The sequence below is a fragment of the Phascolarctos cinereus genome, unplaced genomic scaffold (genome assembly GCF_003287225.1).
Source record: "Phascolarctos cinereus isolate Bilbo 61053 unplaced genomic scaffold, phaCin_HiC Scaffold_726;HRSCAF=1367, whole genome shotgun sequence".
NCBI classification, from domain to species: domain Eukaryota; kingdom Metazoa; phylum Chordata; class Mammalia; order Diprotodontia; family Phascolarctidae; genus Phascolarctos; species Phascolarctos cinereus.
Genome location: NW_027556098.1, coordinates 381,437,354 through 381,453,989, shown reverse-complemented (window position 1 = coordinate 381,453,989; position 16,636 = coordinate 381,437,354). Strand labels below are relative to the sequence as shown.

Sequence of the window (16,636 nt, the reverse complement as noted above, 5' to 3'; positions counted from 1 at the left end):
CTAGGATCAGAACCCAGGTCTTCAGTGTGGGCTCTCTGCCCATGGTTTCCCTTAAAACCACCAATTCATTCTGAGGAATGACTACAGCCTCTTTTCTTGAAGCCATTTCTCTCCCTCTCTTCTTTTTTTCATGAGGCAATTGGGGTTAAGTGACTTCCCCAGAGTCATACAGCTAGTGTTATGTTTCTGAGGCCGGATTTGAACTCAGGTCCTCCTGACTCCAGGGCCGGTGCTCTATCCATCAGACCACCTAGCTGCCCCTGAAGTGCCATTTCTCTGCACAAATTGCCCGGCCCCTCCTTTCCTTCTGTGCTCCAGTGGGCAGAAATAATGAAACGAACAGTTTGGTTCTCAAGAAGGAAACACACACATCCCAGGTGCTCAACCTGGAAAAAGAGGAGACAAGCCACCCAGACATGTAAATGCTAATGGATGAAGGGCGAAAGATAAACAAATGATCAGGAAGTCTGGATTCCATTCCAATCCACTAAAAATTCCCTTCCCATTTCTATTATGGCTGTCTGCAACAGGCCCTGGGCAGAAATAACCCCCATTTTTTCACTGTACCATTCAGCATAGGGAATGGAGAGAGAGTTCACAGAACTCTCAGATGGGAGAGTAACCCATCAATGGGTTAGGGGGACCTCACTGGTCCTCTAGTCTAGCCCATCCTGAAGCACTAGCTTTCTCTAGCATCCCCAACAAGTAGAGACCATTCAGCTTCTGTTGAATCACTTCCGGTGATGGTGATCTGCTATCTATCTCCAGAAGCTCCCACCATTAAGGGATTCTTTCTTATACTGAGCCAAAATGTGCCTCCCTGTAGTTGAGCCCTCTGGGGACAAAACAGAATAAACCAAGTAATAACTGTTCTAGATCATGTCCCACATATGCTTTCTCTCCTTCAGATAAAACACTGTCAATGCCTTCAAAAGATCATGGTATGGTACGGCATGGTATGGTTTCTAGTCCCCTAACTATCCTGGTCATCTCCTCTGGACAAGAGTCAGCATCGTATCAATGTTCTGCCTGGGATGTGGTGCCCAGATGGCAGCAACACAATATTTTAAACTGTTCAAGAAAGGCTACTACATAAATCTGAGATGCTACTTCCTGTATTAGCATGATTTAATATCTGCTAATCATGGAAAGTAAACGTGGCACCACTGAAATTGGAGAAAGCCCTAAACTTGCCCTGTGGGTGGATGGTATCCACAACTCACACGAGAGCACAGTCTGTAGTGTTTGTGTATTCGGCCCAAGCTTAGCGACCCTGCCCCAGAGTCGGCCTTATAGACCCTTTTTCCAGTACACACAGGTGCAACAGCCCTACCCTCAAGCACACATACCAATCCGCTTATGGATGTGCAACTGCAATACCAGCCATACTCCACAAGGGCACATCTGGAGCGAGGTTACAGAACTTTACAGCAATCTTTGCATAGCTTTTATTTTTTCTTCAAGAGAAAGAAATCTCTCTTTGCAACAGGCAACAATCGTTGGCAAACAAGCTCTGCCCTCTGCAGGCAAGAGGCTTGGGATGGCTCGTTGTTCTTGGTGACATCGCTAACCTGTGCTACACTCATCCCCCCACCCCACAACACTTCGTCTGTGGTTAAAACCATTTTCCCATTTTAGCTCAGCCAAGGTCACTTTACAGCAGCTCAACCATTTCATGTAGCTTCTGGCAGGCCACTTAACTGCTCCTGGCCTCAGCTTCCCAACTTGCAAAATGAATTGAACTAGAAACAGTTCTAATATTTAGTTCACTTCAGCAGGCGTTTATTAAAACCCAGTCTTTGTGGGAGACAGCTGGTAGTAGAGGGGATCAAGCACTGGGCCTGCAAGTCCTGCCCCAGACATAAATGAGCAAGTCCCTCACCTCTCTTGGCTTCGGTTTCTTTAGCTGTAAAATGGGGATAATCATAGCTCCAACCTTTCAGGGTTTTTGTGAGCTAATTTATGTAAAGCATGTTGCAAACTTTAAAGTGCCTTCACATGTGTTGTCTCATCTGGGGCTCACTGGAATGCTGGAAAGCAGGCACCCCAGGGATTATTATCCCTATCATACAGATGAGGACACTGAGGATCAGGGGGATTAAGGGACTTGCCTACCGTCACATGCTAGAAAGTGTCAGGGTAAAATTTGAAAACTAACTTCTAAGTACTCCATCTACTCTACTATGCCTTAGACCCCATCCAGCTCCAACATTGTTGATTTTAACATTCTTTGTTTTGTCTGGCTCTGACACTGTCTACTCCTAGGGACTACACAATCAGGAGAAACAATGTCTATGAAGACCAGTAAATTGGGGAAGTTAAAAGAAAAGGGGGGCTGCAGAGCAGGGAGAGGAAGGAATCTGAACGAAGGAATCAGAAGAGACTCTGATATTTCAGTTCAACCCCTTCATTTTTCCAGCCCAGAAAATGGATAATCCAAGAAACGTAAAGACTGGCGGAGGCTACGCAGTAAGTCAGAGGCAGATCAGGAAGTCAAAACGAGGCCTCCCTGTCCCCGACCACTGCTCTTGATGCTACCCCCAAGCTGCCCTTTGGAGAAGGGGAAAGGAGAAGGAGAAAGAAATCAAACCCTTCCAGATGCTAGATCTGAAGCAGCCCAAGAGAACAGTAAGTGAATTGAATGAATAAATGAAAAGAATCTTGCTGGTGGCAGGATGCCCGGGGGCGGGGCAGTGGACACAGCCTTGTGTATCACAGGCTCTCTCCCCAGATTAGGCTCTAGCAGGGCCAGGAGATGACCAAGCCATTAAAGGTAACTTCCCTAACATTTCAGCAGAGAGGCTCACAGAAAACCACTCTGTGCCAAGTGGCCTAGGGCTCTCAGAGCAGGAGAAAAGGAGGCAGCTGTTACTCCAATTACCAAAAGGGGAGAAATCTCTTCACGGCAGCCGGAGTTGCACTTACTCTCCTAGCAGACAACCCAAAGCATGACTGTTGGCTATTTGGTTTTAGGAGCCTAGACACTTAAAAAAGAGCATCCCACTTCATAATGCAGGGTTTCAGGGGAGCATATCAAAGCAAATGGGCTTCTTTTCACCACCTTCCTATTTTCACCCATGGCCTTCTTTCTTGCAAAAGGCAAATCAGAGGAAAGGCAACCTTCATTAGGGTAAAGGTGGGATGCCCAGTTGGGGGACTACTGCCAGGGTCATCTGGGAATTGGGCTTCTCTTTATGGGGTTGAATGCAAAACAAGCACGCGCAGAGTGTACTTGGCTCTGACCTCTGGGGCAGCAGTGAAGGGACAGCACTCTAGAAACCTGAAGTAGTTAGGCCAGTGCTAGCAAGTCAAAAGGACAAGCATTCTCAAGGGAGCCCTGGGCCCATGCCTTCTCCCCCCACCCCAAAGCTGTGAACAGAAAACCACAAACTGACTCAAACTCAATTCCCTCCAAAGCAGGAGAGAGACCTGTCCCTCGAAGGCCTCACCTCGCCTCTCTCATTCGACTCCCTTCCATGGCAAACTGGGTTTCCACCTAAATGCTGAGGTAATCCACTACCGCCATGGCTGCCTAATTGCTTAGAAAGCTGGGAAGCCCCACAGCAGGCACCTTGTGTTCTCAGAGGCTCTCTTTCCGCATGGCTGAGAAGGCAAATAACATATGTCAAAACCTAAATACTAATTATACCTCTGACAAGCTGGATCACAGAGCCCACTGTACAAACCAAGTTGTTCTCTGAGCAGCAGGTGTAGGAGGGAAGCTGAGGAATTGCCATCCCTGGAGGTCTCTGGAGTCAGGGGAAATGGAAATCTCCCTTCTCAGGACAAAGCGTGGAACAGCCTGAAGCTGGAGGAGGGGGATGCACTAACGGAGCTCACCAAGTCTCACTCAGCCCTGAAATCCTTGAAAATCTGGAATTTATGTAAGAGTTTCATGTTCTTTGAAGTGTTTTCACATACATTTTCTCAAATGCTCCTCACAATTCTCTGGGGTAAGCTGAGGAGACATTATTAATTCCATTTTATAGAAGAAACGGAGACCAGAAATCCCAGACACCTGCTTCTAGGTCTGATCAAATTCTTAGGAGACCAGGGCCTAGGAAGCAGGACTTTCCTTTCTATCACAACACAAAGCCCCTTAATACACCTTGGGTATGATGTACCATACCTTGTAACACACACCTTCAGGATTCATTCCCAGTCTTCCCTGCTGACAGTGTTTCCAAATTGGGCTGTTAACATACTCTGTCTTCTATTATACTGATTTGTGTATTGTAATCCCCCCTAGGTAGAGTACAAGCTCCTTGAAGGCAGGAACTGTGCTTCAGTATTCATCTATACAACTAGCATGATGCCTTGTGTAAGCAATTCACGTCTGCCAAACACTTCCGACGGGACAGCCCATTAGCATGATCACATATCAACAAGAGGTTCACAGAAGACATGCCTGTGGGGCTCCAAATCGCATTTACCCCACACTCCTTTCCTGTCACACAGCCAGCTGGGGCCCTTCTCTCCCGAAAGGCCCCTGCAGCTATGGCTCATCTTTAATGTGGAAACACACAGAGCTGGGCCCCAGGTTTAGCTGTCAGCTGATCCTACTGGTCACGGAGGCTGAAGGAGCTGGGAGTGGAGCCGGCAAGTGGCGATCACCTTGAGATCTCATCCCCTCACTGGATCCCCACAAACCTAGGAGACAGGTGATGCAGTTCTTCACTAGTAGAAAGACTTCAGAATCTTAGCTGAGGGGAGAGACAATGATGGGGGATGGATGGACCTCAGAGACTGTCCAGTCTAAGCCCTCCCTGAAAAAGCATCCTCTCTACAGCGTGCCCAAGCTCTCCAGGAACACCCTGAATACAGAAGGACGTGCCACACACACCTATGAGGCAGCCCTCTCCACTCCTGGGGTACTTGCAGTGCGTACAAAGTCCTCCTCCCAAGCTTAAAGCCACCTCTAGAAGCCACAATTGTTCTCTCATTTGGTCCTGAGATGAGGCAGAACTAATCAAATCCCTCTTCCAAATGATGCCTCTTGTAGACAGCAGCTCCACCTTCTCCCATTCACGTCCCCCTGGCCCCAGGCCTCTCAACTAACCTGCACCAGACGTGGAAGCCCTTCTCCAGGCTGGGGCCTCTCCTCCACACATGCTCACCTTATCAATGACCTCCCTAAAACTCGGAGCTCAGAAACGAAGACTATTCCACACCTGCGGTCTGACCAGTGCAGGGGACTGCAGGGTTGTCGTCTCTCTAGGCCAAGACACTCGAGACACCTCTTTAATGTGGTCCAAGATTGCATCAGCCTTGGGGCTGCCACTTCATGCCTCTGGCTCACTCAGAGTTCACAACCCATCTCAAACAGCTGTCTGGCCTTGACTCTTCTCTCTTGTATTTGTGAGGTTGATTTTGGAACTTAAGTATAGAATTTACATTTAGAATTTATGACCCAGTGGACAGAGTACTGGACCTGGAATCAGAAAGAACTGAGTTCAAACCTTGCCCCAGACACTGAGTAAAAGTGACTTATCTGCCTCAGTTTGCTAATCTGTACAATGGGGGGTAATAATAGCATGTACCTCCTTGTAAAGAGCTTTGCAAACTTTAAAGTGCTATAGAAATGTTGTTACTATTCCTGTTTAATTTTGCTGTACTGGATCGGCCCAGTACTTTAGCTTGTTGAGATCTTTTCAGGTCTTGACTATTATTCAGTATGTTAGTTACTGCTCCCAACTGACAAGCATGCGAACTAGATTTAATTAAATCTTAAATCAAGGCAATGAGAAAAATGTTATGCATTTGACTTTGACTTGACAGAAGCCCTAGTCTGAAGAGAGAGGGAGAGCTCTGCATCTTTTCCTGGAATTCTTCCATGGCCAAGGAAGGGAAGGGCTGCCCCTGCTGGGGCCTCCATATTCTGTCCCTATATAGATGAAGAAGGCCCCCAGACAACTTTGACCTGACTGTAGGATGCAACTAAAAGAGTGAGGGGGAAGTGGTGAGAGAGAGTGGAGCCTGGGCAAACAGGGACCACTGAGGTGCTAAAATAGCCCCAAAAGGGGGGTTGGAGCCAAACAGGGGAAGGCAGATGCTGGTTGCAGGGAAGGTCTGACTGAAACTCAGAACACTGCAGCCATTTCTTGGTGGAGCAGGGTTTCAGGACAGCCAGAGGGAGTCTAGCCTTTCCTCTGCAAACATCCTTTTCCAAAAAAGAGGGGCTGATTAGAAAAGCTAATTAAAGCCTTTGAAGATTATCTCAGACCTGGAGCAATGAAGAAAACAAAATATCATTCCCTACCCTGCTCCCCCAACCCCCAGACTCTGGCCTTCATTAAGCTTTGATTTCAATCAATTGCACACCCACTAAAATTAACTTATAAGGCCAATAAATTGCAACCGCATGTTTGAAGGTATTATCTGCTTGGAGTTAAGAGCCACGGATCGCAGCACACAGGGTGCAGATGGGAGTAATCATCTTTGGAAGAAAGCTATGCCAACCCACTCAGTTAGAACATCTGGCCTCAGGCGGAACCAGGGTTAAGAGAAGCAGCTGTGAGATCCTAACCTGAAGCCCACAATGGAGGTTTTCTGTTCTCTCTGGGAACCTAAGACAGGCTAACAGATCTTGGGGTTCAATGGGTCAAGTGGAGGGGGGCTCATAAAGCAAATGCTCACAGAAAATCAGCTATGTGGGTCTAAATCTTTCCACACAATGGATCATGTCTATGGACAACAAAGGCGGTGTTCTGACAGATGGGCTCTGTAAAGGCTAGTGTTTTAGAAAACAAAGTGATCCATCCTCACAATCCAGCTGGAGTCACATGTGGAGAGGAAGAATGCTAAACTGACCCACTGACCGACCACAGATGAGGTGTTCCTTTCCTGGGGCATCTTTCTTCTCTCCCAGGAACTAAATGCTAATGACATTCACCTAAGTGCTCAGGTGAATTAGGAAGGAAAAACCTTAGGAAGCGAACTGGGGGTGGGGAGGTGGGGGAAATGAAAGCAACATTCATATAGAAGGGGAAGAGAGTGACGAAATTTAGGATGACCAGAGTTGATATTAACCATTCCCAGGATCAACACTCTAGCTGTCATCTCCTAAGAATTTTTAGCAAATGGACAACTTCAACATAAAAACAGAGCTGGTGGGGGCTGAGCTATCAACAGCTCCCCAATATTTATTCTTGAGGGAAAAAAATGGCTACCATTACCATGCTTTGGTCCTCTCTTCCTTTACTGATGACAGAACGGGCAGACTGTTTTGTTAAAAAGGGAAGATGGAACTGGGGGACATGGTGAATAATAATACAAATGCATCCCGAGGGAGTTCAAAGGGAACAGTCCTTGTTACCCACCTCATTACCTTACCTATAACCTGCTGCCCTTTCTCTGGCTTGGGAGAGGAAGAGCAATTGTAACACTACACCCAAGGCTTTTCAAACATAATTGGGGAATGTTTCGTAAAGGTCAGGAGAAGGGATGCCATTTGCTTCTGACTCCATCCCTCCTGGAACCATGTGTAAAGCAAAATGGTAGATCCAATGTGGAATGAACACTGGACTAGGGATGAGGACAGCAGGGCTACTGCTTCTGGTTCTGCCACTGCAGACACAAAGCATGGAAGAATTGGAAGGGATCCCAGGGCTCAGTGATTCCTGAAACAGCCCTGAGGAGAGGTCACTGAGACTCTTCCTGAATGTCTTTGGTTAACAAGTCACACATGAGCCATGTGCCCTTGGTCAAATCCCTCTGCCTTTCTGGATCTCAGTTTCCCCAACTGTAAAATGAGGGGCCTAGTTTAGGGGGGGAGGGAGAAGAGGAGAAAACATGTATCCAGATTAGTAAATACAAAATGTATATTTTAAAAAATCAAAACACAAAGCAGACTTTTCTAATCAAGGAATTAGGAAAGACACCAAATTAGAGTTGGCACCTAAGCTGAACCCTGAAGGGAACAATGCATGCCAAGAAGCAGAGAGAAGGAGGGAAGGCATGCCAGTCACTTATACAAAGGCACCGGAGCAGGCAGGCTGCATGCTGGACCCTCAAGGAAAAGATCGCCTCTAGAGTCCACTTCATCTCTGAAGTTCAATGAGTCTAAAAGCAGGCCTGGAAGGTCTGCTTTTCAGTCCATCCCCATGACTGCCCACATGAGCCCATCAATTCCACACACTGATCATTCGTTCTGACTCCCTGGAGAGTCAAGTGTTCTTGAAAGAGAATCAGGGATCAAAAAACAAGTTGTGAGAGAGAATGGCAGCTTTCTCCAGTGAAAACGTTCGTTTGAGAATGAAGGTGATGCTATCCTCCTGCAGCAAAAAAGATGCCTGCCAAGAAAACCACCAGCTTCAGCTCTCTGGGAGAGAGTGGCGTGACTACAGGGTAGGTTAGGTTTCATTTCTAAATCACTCTCCATTAGTCTAACAATGTTTCCAAAAGGATGCGTGATAAGGAGACAATGACTGCAGCAAAGGTTGGGGGTACCGATGGAGGAAAAATGACCAAGAAACCAGAGTGTATTAGGCTACAAAAACTAAAGGTGTCTGATGATGCAAAGAATTCTCTCACAGGCAACATTTGGTTTTTAGACCAAAGTTGACTAGGAAAAGGGGACACCAGGATTCTTCTTATAAATTTATTCCAAACCTCTCCTTAGGACTTTGGAGGATGAGATTAAAAAAAAACAACAAACTCCCATTCTTAGTAAAGCTTGGCTTGGCTGGCCTTTTCAAAATCAAACAAAGATGTTAGCTAACCCGCCTCAGCCTAAAGAAAGAGGCTCCCCACCACAAACCTTTTGTGCCCTCAGCAGCCATGCTGCCAAAGAAATCATATGAATGTTGCAGCTACTCCTCCACTAAGGACTCCCTTGGATACCTGATTGTGGTGACAGGCATGGAGAGGGCCGTGGATTCTCATGAAGAGCAGAGCTAGAAAGGCTTGGACACACATGGCCTGAATAAAGATAGCCTGTCTGGCTATCCAAAAACTAGCCTCAAGTAATGTGAAGAGGTTCATTCATCACTAAAGGCCTGGCCACCAGGAGATGAATTTATTCCAGCCAAAGCAACTCCAGAAGGCTTTTCCTAAGGTACAGATGAGCTTCCAAGTGCACTAATGGAGGGAGTATCTGCTTTGATTAAATACATCTGGGAGTATTGGCGCCACAAGACCTAGGTTTAAAGGCTAGCTCTGTTATTCACTACACTGAGATGAGTACAGCATTTTTCACCTCCATGGGTTTGAGTTTTCCTTGTGTTAAAAATGAAGGGGGGATCGGCTTTGATGAGGCAGCTAGATGCTCTGACAGAAAGGGCACCAGACGTGGGGTCAGGATGAGGTGTGCTCAAATTCTGCTTCAGATATAAAGTTACGTGACCCAGGGCAAGGCACAAATCTCTATGTGCCTCAGTTAGCTCATTTGTAAAATGAGAGGGACTGACTTGATTGTCTCTAAGGTCCCTTCCAGTGTTAAATCCTTTGATCTAGTTTATCACAGATCAGTTTCCTTGTCTCAGAGAAGCAAGATCATAAGAGAAAACAAAGAAAAGGAAATGGAGGACATGACAGAGAAAGGAGAGAAGAGAACAGAAGACTGGAGGAAAAAAGGGGATGAGAGAAAGGAAACCGGGGGCAGTTTGCAGGGGGAAAGTGTGTCAGGGTACTAAGTGATCTCTCTGGTTCTTTCCACCTCTAAATCTTATCATTTAAAGCACAGCCATAACTGCTACCTTATGTTCTTTCAATGACTTTCCTTTGCAAGGCGAGGAAAAGAGAAGGTAGCAAGGAAAGGATAGTAAATCTTCAAACTCAGTCTTGACCTTATGAATAATCAGAAGGCGTAAGAATTCTGGATCATAAGAGAATTAGAAAAAGGTTAAATGGAAGTAATGATTTTTCTACTCATGTTTCTTCCAGTTTCTGCTTTGCAGGAGGATAAACAACCTTCTCCTAAGGAGACAAAACTATTCATTTTTCCAAGCCCTCCTGGCCCAGGATATGAGTTCTTCCTGCATACAACAGCATTCTTGTCCTCTACTCAAGATGGGAGAAGTAAGTCTGTCTCTATCTCTGTCTCTCTCCTCCCAGCCAGAGTAGGGAGGCCTGGCTGGCATTCTTGAGCCTCTATTCAGCCCTGCCCTCCCAATCCCTTATCTTCTCCAGGAGGCCCATAAAAGTCAGTATGTGACATCACATCATCAAAAGCCACACACATGAGAAAGGTGACAAGGTACGGGATTCCTCCACAAACAAACAATGCAGTTTTTACTAAATCTTTTTTGTCAAAATCAATGATAGGAACACTGCCAGGGCACAAAGGCAAGTTCAGCATGTTCCTTTTACTTTAACATGAAGACTTCTGAACTTCAGTGGCCACCCGGGTGAGCTGGTTGCTTTGTTTTTTAAATGCCTGGGCTGGATTCGGGTCATAGTTTGCTGACCCCTGTTCTGGAGCATCAGCACGTGTCCTGACTGGGCTCAGTCAGTCTGTTCCCAGGAAGACAGCTAGTGCTGCCAAGGAATTCTCTGCCTGCCCACTGCCACTAACACATTCATCCACAGCAAAGGTTCTCAACCTGGGATACGTGGAGGAGCTACTGATAGCTTTCAGGGGAGGAAGGTCCAGGAATCTGGATGAGGAAAAACATCACATGTTTAACATTACTAAGTGAAATTTAACATTTCCTTCAATTATTTTTAAAAAAATTCTTCTGAGGACATCACTAGGGACATGTCCCAAAGAGTCCATGACAAACAAAAGGTTAAGGACCCCAAATTTGGAGTATGCTCTTCTACTTCCCTGGACCAAAAGAAAAAGAGTCAATTTCTAACCCAGAGCCTAAGAACAACTACGTAGTCAGAAACCTGGATTTCCCAAGTTCAGAGAATCATAGCACTTAGAGAACTGAACGAGATCTTATGGATTAGGCCAAAACACCTCATTTTACAAATGATAGAAACTGAAACTCAAGAAGAATGGAAATGACTTGACCAAGATCACATAAGTAGTAAGCAACTAAGCTGGGATTTAAACTAAAATGTCCCCTAACTCTAATTCTGACACTTTCTGTTACCAGTTCAATGGTTTGACTCCATTTTTCTCTACAGCTCAACCTAAGTGATTGACACTTAAGACCTCCTCTCACCCCTATCAAGCAACTGGGTAAAAACCAAAACACCCTCTATCATGAGAGCTTTGAAAGTGAAAATGCCAATTAGTTAAAAAGATTTATTTACTCTGAGCATAAGAAATGGACCTGCCAGTATACAGTCCAGAAGGGGCTGAAGGACTGGAGGCTGTACGTTATACACAGAGGGGATGCTAACTCATTATACTTGAATGACTCATGATGAACTCAAAGAGAACTGATGTCCTTCCTCAGTGCCCAGCTGACAACCAAGTCTGACTAACTGAAATCTGGGACTTCCTGCAATATCATCAGGATTCTGCTGCCATCACTTTGACTGTGCTTCGGTCCATCTATTTAAGCGCAATGAGAAATAGTCACTAAAAAGTATGGGGGGGTGTGTGTGTGTGTGATGGAGCATCATGGGATCAGCTGAATATACTATAAAATTCTCCGAACGAGACCCTGCCTGAGCTCTGCCTTCTACTGATTTCAATTCTAGGCCCAGTTCATTGCCCAAACACAGCACCTATTCAGTCAATAAGCGCTTTATTAAGTGTCCACTGTGGGTCAGTCACTAATAAGCACACAGAGATGGCCTAAGTTATAGGTTATCCATCCAATAGCATGGCAGGATCTGGGCAGTCACCATTTTTCATCCACTTCGTTTTTTCAAAGCTAGACTCATCTTTTTCTTACATAAGAGAAATGAGATAAAAGATACCATCATCAAGTTTCCTACAAAAGAGGATTCAGTGATGGGGAGGACATGTGATGCAACAAGAAAACACTCTGGGGTAAAAAACAGAAGGCATCAGAATAAAACTTCATTTTGAAAAACATATTATTGAGGACATTATGACAACTAGAAAAGCAGACTGCTTACATTATGAGAGTGTGAGATAGACAGCCAGGCTACAGTGCATCGGCAGGATCCTCTAGAAAAATGCTGTAGAAGGCATGGACGGGAACTGTACAGAATGAGAAGGCCTGACCTGACTCTCACTGAGTCCAGCATCAATGGAAGGAATGTCCTTGCTCATCCAATGTGGCAAAGCTGCTCTTTGGGCTCTGGTTGCTCCTGTCTTCTCTATAGTCTCCCCTAAGTATGTTCCACTTTGAGTCTGCTGCGTGAAAAGAGCTGGCTATGGAATAAGTGGACTTGGATTCAAGTCTCACCTCTGGTGCTTACTGCCTGTGTGACCTTAGGCAAGTCCCTCACTCTTCCTGGGCTTTGGTTTCCTCATGGGTAGAATGAGGAGGCTGGCCCGAGGAGATGCTAAGGTCCGTTCTGGCTCTAGATCTACGCTTCAGCATGCGATGGGACGCACTCAAGTGCCACGTACATTCATCCATTAGGAGCAGTCTCCGATCTGCTCTGTATCTGTGCCCTGGTACAGAGGATGGGACAGGCACCAAGTGGGATAAGCACAAAATAATGTTTGATGAACTGGGCAATAAAGCTAGCCAACGGCAAGATAAAATATCTGTCACACGCGGACTCGGCTACACGAGCAAAGTTGGCCCAAAGAGAAGACAATTTGCACTGAGAAAGACCGCCCTGTGTCCCTACGGTATGTTCCCTGGAGGGTCCAGACCCATCCTCAGAGATGCATTTGGAGAGGCTTCTGCTTTTCTTAAAGTCCTGATATGGGCACAGGCAGCCAAAATACCAAGACAACAAGTCAGTGCTTTGAGAAATCAAGACAAGCATTGGGATTGCCTTGAATTTTGACTTCTCAGCCTTGCTTTTTGGTTTAAACTTATCTTCTCCTTCCAACTGAGGAAGGCCCACTCTTTGGGAAGCTCTTTCCTAAGTTATGGAGTGTAAGAAGATAAAGTGGTGGAAGTTACAGAACAACAAAAACAAAGGACAGGAATAGCTCCTTTATTCAAAATGGTCATGTAACAAGCCATCCTGCACGTGGGCATTTTTCAGATAGCTGAAGAGGCTGTTTTTGGAGGCAAGACTTGTGGGGTCATGGCTATAGGAACCTTCTGGTATGAGAACTTCTTCCACTGACGAAGCTCATGAATTCATCTACAATTTAAAGCTGGAAAGAGCTGCCTTGGGTAGAGAATTGTTCAGTGAGTTGCCCATGGTTACGTATGTATGGAAAAATGCCATAGTTAACGCATATCAGAGGCAGGATCTGAACTCGGGTCTTCCTGTCCTGACAGAGGCAAGGCCTCTACCCACACTGCCCGCCTCTCATAACCGAACTGACTCTTCTTTTAAGTCCTTTTTCAATACTGTGATTTCATTGGTGGGGGCTGTGTCTCCTTGGATGTGGATCAAAAGTCCTCCAGGCCTCAGAAGATAGTCACAAATCCCTGGCACCCAAGAACTCACCACCTTCTGGACAGGGCCCTTTCCAGGCTAAAACTTTATTCTTATTTTCAGTGGAACTCTGCCTAAAATACACAATACTTATCTAATAGTACATGTTAAACACACTTTAGCCTTGTCACAACAACTCTCCATCACTATTCTAACCCTCAAATATTAGACAGCACAATTATTTGTGACCATCCTGTGCATCCATCATCATAGAAACCAATGATTCCCTCAAGGACTACCAGGGGGTGTATATTAAGCATCCGTTATCACTGATTGCTTTTTATAGTTATTCTGTCTCTCCCTTTGAAAGTCACAGAGCCCCAGGCTCTGAAAGGCCTACCTTTAACAGCATCCCTGCCCCCTGAGGCCAAATGGAACCACCGAGAGGCAGCTCTGTCTAATAAAAGTCAACAGGCCAAGGAGTAGATCTGATGACCAAATTAAGGAATATCAGTTGTTACACACACACACACACACACACACACACACACACACACACACACACGTTCCTTGTATAGAGACACATGTACATCAAGCACATAGCTCTTGTCACTCAAGAGTCCTCTCCCTGCCACTAAAGAAGATAGATGGTTTAGTTGTCTATAAGTCTGACTTTCAGGAAAAGAAGAGATTACTAGTTCTTTTTGTTCTTACCCATTCTGCTATAACACAGGTGTTATGTGGTCTTATGGGAGAGGGGTGACAGAAGGAGAAAAAGAGGAAGGGAGAGAAGAAGAGAGGTACAGAGAGAGGAAGGGAAGGCAGTAAAGAGGGAGAGAGGGAAGGAGAGAGGGAGGGAAGAAGAAAGGAAGGGAGAGAAGGAAGGAGGAAGGAAGAGAGAGAGAGAGAGAAGGAAGGAAGGGAGGGAGGAAAGAAGAGAAGAAGGGAGGAAGGTAAGATTGTCTTAAGAAAATATGGTACTGTACAGATATTTGTCTGTGGGCTCATGGCTATGAGGGCCCTAAAGAATACAAAGCAGCACACGTGTCAAATCTCTCTCCCAATTAAGGGCTGGGAGAGGTCACATTACTCAAGTCTTGTTCAAATACCATCTCAGTTACCATGTGGTCTGAGAGCAGTGACACCCCTGTTCTCCCTCCCCTCCCCCCCCGGATATCATAACAAAGCTTAATTGAATAAGTACTAACATAATCTCAGATTTATATGGTAGTTTCTCCCAAGGAGCATATAGTGCCTTGCTCCCAAGGAGCTATTTTAAATTGGTTACATTACCATACTGGTATTTCTTATGCCTACAATTAAGTCTCAAAGACATCAAATTGATTAAGGGAAACTGGCAGGAGACAGCCCGTATTCTCGTTCCCATGTCTGATTTACCCACGTGCCAAGCCCCGGCTCTGGGAGGATCTAACCAACTCACAGGTCTCGGTACTGGTCAAAGGCATTGTTGGCTTCTACCTCCAGCTTACGCAGGCGAGCAGATGGCATGGCCCCGTCTTCCAATGGAGGGTCATACCTGTTGCTCCAAGGTGACCTGCAGGGAGAAGAACACAAGGACAAGCTCACATCAATCAGTCTTTGCTAGAAACAAAACCCAGGAACAGCAGCGCCAAGCCCCAAGCTGATGGTACCAGGAAGTATGCCATTACTCATGGTTAAATAACTGTGGGGACCGTGGTAACAAATACCTCTGGTGGAAACTTCTCAGATAATTCACACAACAACACACACACACACACACACACACACACACACACACACACACAAGAAACACTTGTTTATGGAGTTTTCCTCTTGATCTGGTGACAATGGAAGAGTAGAGGCCAGTTGTAAGACTGGTTATGAGAACTGAAGATTGACGTTACTAAACCAAGAGGACGTTTGGAAAGGAGAAATAGTCAAGTATTTGAATGGATGTCATGTGACAGAGGGACTGGACTCATCTTGTTTGGTCTCAGCAAGAACCAGAGACAAAGGGTACAAGTGACAGAGCGGTAAAGCTCAGCTTCATGTGCAGACAGACTTCCTAACAAGGAGAGCCCCTCAAAACCAACGGCCTATCTTCCTGGTCCAGAGCCCCTTCCTCCAGCACACGTTCCAGCAAAGAGAAGACCATGCCACCGGTCAGACGTGCTGTTAAGGGGTTCTTAGGCAGGTATGGGAAAGTCCCTTTCTACTCGGAGATTCAGTCATAAATGGTACCCCTGTGGGGGGGTAAGGTAACGTAATACAAATTCCCTCATGCATAGGCTACATGTGCTTTGAAGCATTCTAACTGGTTAGCTGACCGAGGCAGGGAGCAGATGGGTAGACTGGGGGGAGGGGCTTAGATGGAGAAGCAGCCTGGCCTTTCCCAAAGCAAAGGATCAGTCCACGTTTGAACAACTCCATTACTACTCTTGTTGTTGAGTCATTTCGGTTGTGTCCAGCTCTTCAGGGCCCCATTTCAGGTTTTCTTGGCAGAGACAGTGGAATAGTCGGCCATTTCTGTCTCCAGCTCATTTTATAGATAAGGAAACTGAGGCAAACAGGGTTAGATGACTTGCCCAGGGTCACACCACTAGTAAGCGTCCAAGGCCAAATTTGAACTCGGGTCCTCCTTACTCCAGGCCTGGCACTCTATCCACTGGGCAACCTACCTGTCCCTTATTACTACCTTGGCAATGCATAACTTCATCAGTATGGGGACACTGCCATCCCTCCCTGCTGCAGACCAAAGTTTTTCCAGAACACTACTAACAATGAGCAACAGTCATGAAAGGGTCTACAAAGCGCTCTTCAGACATTATCTCATTTGAGCTTCACAATCATCTCATGAGCTATGTACCACAGGCATTAGCTTTGTTTTATAGATGAGGGAAAGAGATCTGTGCAGGGTCATACATCTAGTTACACGAAACAGGTGGGAACAGATTTCAGATCTTCCTGGCCTCAGATTCAGCACCTTGTCTAACGCTTAAATGCAGTCTTAGAGAGCTGCTGCGGTTAAAAAACAAAAAAAACCAAAACCCTATCGCTGAGCAGCCCAGTTGGTGATAAACCTCTCCAAATTCAGGTCAAGTGGTCCTCAGAAGAGATACACAGTCCAGCTCTCCAAGCCTTTCCAGTGTAGTAAGACCTGTCAGAGCTTGCATAGGAAGCTGGCATAGGAATGAGAACCCAAGGTCATCTCCAAACCACAATGAGACATCACAGCAAACTTTAATAGAGGTATTATAATCATCATTATCATCCATAATTA

At 45.8% G+C, this 16,636-nt stretch overlaps 1 protein-coding gene across 5 annotated transcripts in view; it reads right to left on the bottom strand.

Annotated features, from left to right (window-relative positions):
- Positions 1-16,636, bottom strand: part of CAPZB (capping actin protein of muscle Z-line subunit beta) — a 173,261-nt gene that overhangs the window by 31,288 nt on the left and 125,337 nt on the right. For all 5 annotated transcript variants that reach the window (XM_020973228.2, XM_020973227.2, XM_020973225.2 and 2 more), the window contains one exon: positions 14,816-14,929. In XM_020973228.2, the coding sequence (XP_020828887.1) occupies positions 14,816-14,929 (114 nt within the window). The remainder of the gene's footprint in view (positions 1-14,815; positions 14,930-16,636) is intronic.